Source organism: Centruroides sculpturatus, unplaced genomic scaffold (genome assembly GCF_000671375.1).
Source record: "Centruroides sculpturatus isolate CEXI.00-Female unplaced genomic scaffold, Cexi_2.0 scaffold492, whole genome shotgun sequence".
Taxonomy (NCBI): domain Eukaryota; kingdom Metazoa; phylum Arthropoda; class Arachnida; order Scorpiones; family Buthidae; genus Centruroides; species Centruroides sculpturatus.
The window spans coordinates 487,858-495,773 of NW_019385105.1; the positions used below are offsets into that span (position 1 = coordinate 487,858).

Sequence of the window (7,916 nt, forward strand, 5' to 3'; positions counted from 1 at the left end):
TTGTGCCTCGCTCTATTGTTGACTTCACTTAGTTTGTACTTCAACCATAGAGTTTTTAATCCTCAATATCACTCTACCTTCAGTGGTAAGAAAATAAAGACTTCTTAATCTATTTTCTTCTACAAAAAAAAAATCTCTTGCTTTATATTCCTCGCCATTTAGGTTTCGATTCTTCGACTACTTTAAAGAGGAGCATCTTAAATCAGATCGGAAATGAAAGCGGAAGTACATCCTGTATTAGAAGTCGAATTCATCGACTTCTTACCGAAGTAAATTCTTTGTAAATTGAGAATAGTTTTACCTTAATCGCTTCGTGTTTTCATTATTTATTCACCGTTGCAGATCGAAGAGAAGACTCTTAGATTATGGAAAGAAACTAATTCCAAAATAGCGTTAGTCAGGGGTCAAAGTTCGATCATCGCACGAGACTTCTCTACTTATCAAGCAGTACTAGAAAATCTGGGTTTTATCGTCAAGACGTGGTCGTCCGGCAACAACTCCGGTAAGGACCATTCCCGAATTTTTCTGTCCTTCGTTAGATAAGTTAACCTTCTTCTTTTCCTTCCTTCTTTGCAGACAATCTTCGACCTCATCTGTTGATCTGCTTCACCTTTTCCGATCCTTTAAACTGCTGGCAGAAGAGTAACAGGCAGGGTGTTAAGTTGAACAAACTCCCTTCTCTTCGTAGCAATATTTGGCAAAGAGAAGCCATTTGTTCCCTTCTTCGCAACTCTAACGTATCTTGTTACGTCTTGCCATCTGATTACGACGTCTTTATTTCATCTGCCACTTCTTCTAATCTCAATTGGTTAGTACAACTTCAATCTGGAGAGAATTGGAAGGTGCTGGAAGCATCGGACATTATCAAACAAATGGACGAGTAAGTTTACATTTTTATACTTTACATCTTTAATCCCTCTTTACTGTAGGTTATATTGTTTTCTTGGGTACCCCAAGCTTACATTTTAATAAAAAAAAAATATAATAAATTTAATACTTTTGCGATGTAAACAATGCTTATAACAGTATAAAAATCCTTAAATTAATTTCACTTTTAGTGCTTTTCATTATTACATAAAATATTTAATTTATTCCTCATAAATTCCTGATAAAACTTAACATTTTGGTTAGTTAAAGTAAATAAAAAATCGATTAATTTACTCATAAAAATTGTTTAAAAATGTAAACTTTTTTTAATATAAAGAAGCAAAAATTATACACGGATTCGTACTGAAAAGCATTAAAATTTTTTCTATCTTCCTGCATAATTATTCACTAGTTTACATTAAAGGTTTATAAAACTTTAAGATTTAAATATAAAAGAAAATTTTATTTTGAAATAATTTATTCACATGTAGATGTGTAATGTTCAAAAATCGTAATGTGACAGATTTCGTTCCATTCGAGCCATTATACAACCTTATCCATCGTTACCTCTAACAATACTGGGGCAACCTGTAACCCTTCGAATCTACATCCTCATCACATCGACCTTCCCTCTAAGGGCATACTTACACACGCAAGGAATCGTTTACAGAAGGCATTTGGTAGGGAATAGAACTTTAAGAAAGGTAAACTTTGCTTTATTCTCTACAATTCCACGTCACACAGGTGATGTGTTTCAGATTTTATTTTTTTTTTCTCTCTCTCTCTCTCTCTCTGTTCTTGCAGATACCGAGCCAAGTATGGAACATGAATCAGTTCTGGAACCATCTAAGGATTAAAAATGGCGATCATTCCGTCAGATTAGCTATAAGAAGATTGTTTGGTGTTCTGGTTCAGATTTTATTATCCCTAGAAACCCTGCTTTCTACCGAAGATAATGCTCAGAGAAGGCGAGATTTTTACTTTAAAAATAATGCCGTCATTTGCATATCAATTTTATTACTTGAAACACTATAAAATTTTCAATAGAAGTGTGAATTTATATATAAAATTTTCATTCTAAGACGTTCTTTCCTCTTCTTAATCAATTTTCATAAGAATCGTAAATCAGTTTTTAAGTAGAGGATTGGCTTAAATATTCTAAATTGACTAATTTATAATCATGATACTAACGTTAATTTTATTCGGAATATATCGTCTTTACTATTTATTATTTTATTCAAAAATTCTAATTTTAATTTTATGTAAAGATTTTTTGAAATTTATCTCTTAAAGTCAATAAGTAAAAATACTTAAAGCCATTACAATCCCCCGCTTTACGACTGATTTAAATTTTACATTATGACCGTATGAATGTATTATTTGTGCGATATTACATAGTTAAAATTGTATTTTATTATAGTAGATTCCTACTTTACAAATCCCCCGCTTCTACGACTGATTTAGATTTGCTGTTAATTAAATAAAATGCCATATTGGTCATCTCGTTTCCGGGAACATAATCATGGCGCTCACTTTACGGCGGCTTTTTATTAACCAATTAGGACGTAAAATCGTGGTCCTACTTTACTTTATAAACTATATAATTCGATATTTTAAATACGGAACCAGTTCTCGAGCGATTTTATTATTAACTTACAACACCTCTGGCTAAGAGCACTTCCATTCTTTAACAATTGATTCCCTCAAGTTCTGAAAGTGTTTAATGTAAATATTTTTCAAAACTTTCCATAACAATACGATCTACAACAATTATTCGGTGTAATTATCTAAATATATTACACTATAAATTAAAAAAATACGCCACTACGAAGCCACGAGTAAGCGTAAACAATACTTCACACAACTTAAACACCATCAATTAACGCTTAAACTCAGCGGCGTGTTAACTTATGGACAAAAAAAAGGGAGGAAATTGCCTAGGGCCCCGCTAGCAGGGAGCCCCAAACCAAACTTTTATAAGAAAATTTTTTCCCCGTAAAAATTCCCTCGAAAAAAGAAAATAGATACATGGAAACCCCTAATTTAAATTTGCCAGAGTCTCACGAAGCTGTAATTGCTTAAACTTTTATTAATTAAAGTACATTAAGAGTCAATTATCCATCCTGTAATCGTGTTAATTGCTACGTATAACGGTGTTACAGGTGTCAACAATGCTTCCAATTGTTAGGATTCGACATCCTGTTCGACATATCCCTGCACCCGTACGTAGTAGAAGTGAACGGGCAGCCAGATATGAGGCATACAGACAACGTCATGACCAATAACATCAAAAGGGGTGTAGTTAGTGACACCACGAACTTAGTATTCGCCATAGATTCGGTCAGCGATCGAGTTACAGAAGCATTAATGAGATTAGATCCGGAAGCAATTGGAATTCTGGTAAGTCCGTTTCTTTGCTTATCAAGTATCAATGAACGTGAGGGATGATAATGACGATGATGATGATTAATTTTCTCTTTCAATCAGGGCATTAACTGTCGGGTTAATCACGAATTTTGTTTGAGTTATACCGATTTAAATCTCTTATTGGATACCCAAAGAGAATATTTGAATAGAGGAGGATTTATTCAGGTCTGTAATCCTCTTTAACATTATAAATCATTTTAAAAATGGATTCTATATCGTATTTTTCACATTATATATCTTTAAGTTATAGTTTATAAAGTAAATAACCCTATAATTAATCTAGAATTTAGGAAATTCTCTACAATAAATTCAAAATCTTTAGTAAAAAGAAAGGTCTTACAAGTGTTATTTTTTCCCTGTTTTTTGTCAAAATTTACTTGTCTTCTCGACAATTTTCTTGTATAATATTTGCATTTTTTAAAGATGATTTATGTAGATCTATGCAAATTTATAAAGACCGATTCACTTATAAACAAGAAAGGGTTATGAAAAATTCTTAAAAATATAATTATATTTTATATAATTTAATACAAACTTTTCTAAAGTTGAATATAAAAATTTTACGAATGAATTACTTTTTTTTTTACTTTTAAAAATAATATAAAATTCAAGAATAGAGGGTGGCTCAAAAATCAGTTAACCGTTCTTTTGATGGGGGTTTTTTCCTATCAGAAATGTTATAGAACTGTGTTACGTCCCGAACAATTTTCTGTCATATTAATAGTTAGAATGGTTAACTGACTTTTGGGCTACCCTGTACAATTTAATTGATGAGTGTATTATATAGGCCTATTAATACTATAAATCAAATTTTTTCTAAATTAGATTTGTAAATTTTTTAAACAAAATTCTACTTAGTAAAGCATGGGACTTGGGTTTATGATCAGTTATAAATGTGGGCCCTCCTCTTCCCGAAAAGCAATTTTAGTGTTTACAATGCGGTTAACTGACTTTTGAACCGCGCTGTGACTAAACTTTAAGACAGGTTTAATATAGAAAAAAGTTTTTCTACACTTTAAATTGATAAAACAAAGCACTTTAACGTCACACCGTAAAGGGTTATAAACGGAGATACGACCGACAAAAATACTAAAATTAGAAATTAATATTTACATATTAGAATGTATTATTATAAAAAGAAATAACCCCCCCCGTAAACATCGCGGAAATTCGTAGATATTATCTATTATAAAATGAAAGAATTATTACACATGATTAATCATGGAAACGGATAATCCGATCATGTATAATCGAGATTCCATTTGCTCATGCACACGAGATTTAACACCGATTTTTCTTTTCTCTTACCTTTATTTTATTTTTTTCTTTTTAACACACGATTTTCGCAACCGAACAGTGAGTGAATACATTAACTATACCCAACGACTTTTTAGTGATAAAATCGTAATACGCACGGGGTGGCCTAAAAGTCAGTTAACCGCTGTGTCTTTTCTTTCAAACGCGTTTTAACTCGGTATTCACGGCTGTAAGTAAAAGAACGTACAGTACAAAAGCTAGTCGTGGTTAACCGACTTTTGGGCCACCCTCGCTTAGTTAATCGCTTCGTTGGGTCTCTTTGCTTAAGAAACCCAACGAAACAGAAATAATTGTACTGTACTTTAAATTCCTTGTATAAAGATTAGATGAAACATACAAGATGCCTCGGAATTAGCTGACGCTTGGGCCTCCTGATATAAAGTTTACTCTTGAATTTATAATATATATATATTATAAGTTTATATATATTATAAATTCAAAAATAAACTTTACATCAGGAGGCCCAAGCGTCAGCTAATGCCGAGGCATCTTGTACCGTACGTTTCATCTAATCTTTATGCAAGGAATTTAATGTACTGTACAATTACTTCTATATGGGCCCTCGTAAAGCAAAGAAGCCCAACGAAATGATTAATTTCCTCATAAAATGGTAGGTTTTCTTTCAAATGATTAGTTTTGGGGCCTCCTGTTGGTGGGAATGCCGGGAAATTTCTCTTTTTGCCCATAGCATAACGCCCCATGAATTTCTAGGCCTTTCGAATGTTTTGTTTAATCAGGACCAGATTTGTACGAACTAAACAACAAGCTGCGACTTAGGGCCTCGAGTCATAACTCTACAGTTTAGGACTTCCACATCTTTACATGTATCGTTATTTAGTGGACAGGCCCTTTTAAGTCCAGCCCCACATTTAGCCCTTATAAATAGAATTTAATGCATAATTATTTCTATTTACGGCTCTTAAGCCATAAGGCCCCAGCTGATTAGTTAAATTTTCTTATTAGTATTGAGAATAAACGTAGAAAAATGCGATTACTGAAGTGGTATGATTTATTTTTCTACATTTATCCACAAATTTGTAGTTAAAAATTAATGATTTAATGTTTAAAAGTTTTTAAAATTTTCAAATAATAAAGGATCTTAAATAAATTTAATTATTTTAATTTATAATTATCATTAAAAATACCAAAAAATTTCTTTATTCTTCTCCGATATTTCAAACATTTTACAATATTTTTGCTTCATTCTTTGTAATAATCGTTCGTCTAAAATGCCATTTCAAATTCTCTTTACATTCTAATTATCGGAATGATTGTAATGAAAATTCTTATTTTTATATCAATTAATTTAAAATCTGTTTAATTTTAGTTATAAATGACTGGAATATTATTAATTAAATTCATTTTTTTTCTTAATTTAATTAGTAAAAATAACATAAATCGTTATTTCGTGTCTCTTGTTTCTGCATTGAACAATTATTTTTCGAGTTATAAACCAATTTAATTGATTTCTAAAAAGTTTAATTAGAAACTTTTATAATTCGAAGGAGTTTGAATGGTTTATTTCACTTCTAAATGTTTATTTGTATGGATTTTTGATGTAACCGAGGGGACTAAACGTTACAATTGTTAGTTGCCCTGCATAGCCCCCATCTTGGTTACTCCAAGGAAACTGGAGTTATCATCTTTATCATGCTACTGGCATAAATCTATAAAAAGAATATTTCTAATAATGAAGAAAAATGTACGCTAATTATCATTTTAAACACGTTCGTATTTTATAATACAGCTATATCCATCCAGCAGTTCGACCAACGATTCTTTCTTGATGAATGTGCTCTTAAGGATGAAAGATGTCTCGCTTAAAAATCAAAAAACAGAGGATCAATGGATTAATCGTAAAGAATCTACAATTAATTCAGAAGGTATTGCTTTAATTTTACATTTTTTTTATACTCCTCGATGCACTTTAATAACATATATTTGCTTTAATTTTATAGATTACAGGATGTCTAGATGCAGTGAAGGTGAGTCGAGTGCACTCAAATAGAGTTTTTTTTTTTCTGTTAATTTTTAATAATTTAATAAATAATTTCAGATCCTTCGACGAAGCCTTACATATCGGACATACAAACGTTGCCATATCTCGAATTCCATCCGCCATTTTCACCTTACTACACAGATTATGTGGCTAATGTCACTTACGATCAACTAATTTTAAGAATTTCGGCTTCGTGCCAGTTTTGTCGTTGCGAAGTTCGGTTAGACGAGAAAGATGGACCTGCAAGGTACTTTAATTTAAGTCTAGAACCGTGGTGCGTTATCCTAACGGCAATTGTTTGGGTCCTGACCAACAGGGGCCCCTCAAATCAATCTTTTATAATAGATTGTCGGTGAAGAAACACACAACAATCGAACGACGATATCGGGAAATTTCCCGAAAAATTCCCCGAAGAAAAATGTCTGAAGACAACACTGTAAGTGGGACCCCCCTAATTCAAATTCGCCTAGGCCCCGTGAAGATGTAACGCGCCACTGGTTCCAGAATTGCCCGAGATCTTATTTATACTGAATTATGCTGAGTGTGTTTTTATATGTTTCATTGTTTAGTGCTACAAATTACACTCTAGGAGTGGGAGAAAATAAAATATATCTTCTAGTGATCGACATTAGCCATAGTAAACCTTGGTTGGTTAGCACCTATACCCTTACTGTCTACAGGCTGCCTTTAGTACACGGTGAAGCTCCCTTTGATCCTTCAGAGAGTCATCAAGTTTGCAGTTTAATTCAGGTAAAGATTATTAAAATGTTTAAATTATGTTTATATATTATAACATTGTTTAATATTAGGCAAATTACGGCACACTCTACAGCCTTGGCACATCTCCCGCGAGTCGTGAAGTCGATACAAACAAACAATCAGGATAATGACTCATTATCTAATTACTAGATAAGAATATTTGGAAGAATCATTAAACTATTTTCCCTGTTATCACACGACAGCACCATAAAGACCAATGAAAAAGTACAGTCACAACTTCGGAACCATTTATAAAGTGTTCGTAATCTTTACGTCACACTATCCTATCACAAGCCCGTTAACTAAAATAGATTTTTCCGTAATATCTAATCATTTAGGGTTATAAAATATAAAATTAAATGAAAAATGTTTGTATAATTAGCTTACGAATGAGTCTCTTGATGTATTTTAAACAGCTGAGGAAATTGTTAATGATAATAAAGTGTTATCACTTCATTATATTTTATGGCATTCACAGATTATGCTTTGGATTTTGTCACTTCTGATAATAATTAATCATTGTCATCAGTTTTATTCCTCTTTTAAT

At 32.1% G+C, this 7,916-nt stretch overlaps 1 protein-coding gene across 1 annotated transcript in view; it reads left to right on the forward strand.

The window, feature by feature from the left end:
• The window catches only part of LOC111634775, a 21,353-nt gene extending 13,856 nt beyond the window's left edge, over window positions 1-7,497 (forward strand). Inside the window, exons 3-15 of the mRNA XM_023379612.1 lie at window positions 17-85; window positions 163-269; window positions 343-502; window positions 577-880; window positions 1,391-1,571; window positions 1,672-1,835; window positions 3,030-3,267; window positions 3,355-3,459; window positions 6,359-6,494; window positions 6,570-6,596; window positions 6,668-6,857; window positions 7,180-7,360; window positions 7,420-7,497. Coding sequence (XP_023235380.1) covers window positions 17-85; window positions 163-269; window positions 343-502; window positions 577-880; window positions 1,391-1,571; window positions 1,672-1,835; window positions 3,030-3,267; window positions 3,355-3,459; window positions 6,359-6,494; window positions 6,570-6,596; window positions 6,668-6,857; window positions 7,180-7,360; window positions 7,420-7,497 — 1,940 coding nt within the window. The remainder of the gene's footprint in view (window positions 1-16; window positions 86-162; window positions 270-342; window positions 503-576; window positions 881-1,390; window positions 1,572-1,671; window positions 1,836-3,029; window positions 3,268-3,354; window positions 3,460-6,358; window positions 6,495-6,569; window positions 6,597-6,667; window positions 6,858-7,179; window positions 7,361-7,419) is intronic.
• Window positions 7,498-7,916: the final 419 nt, after the last annotated feature.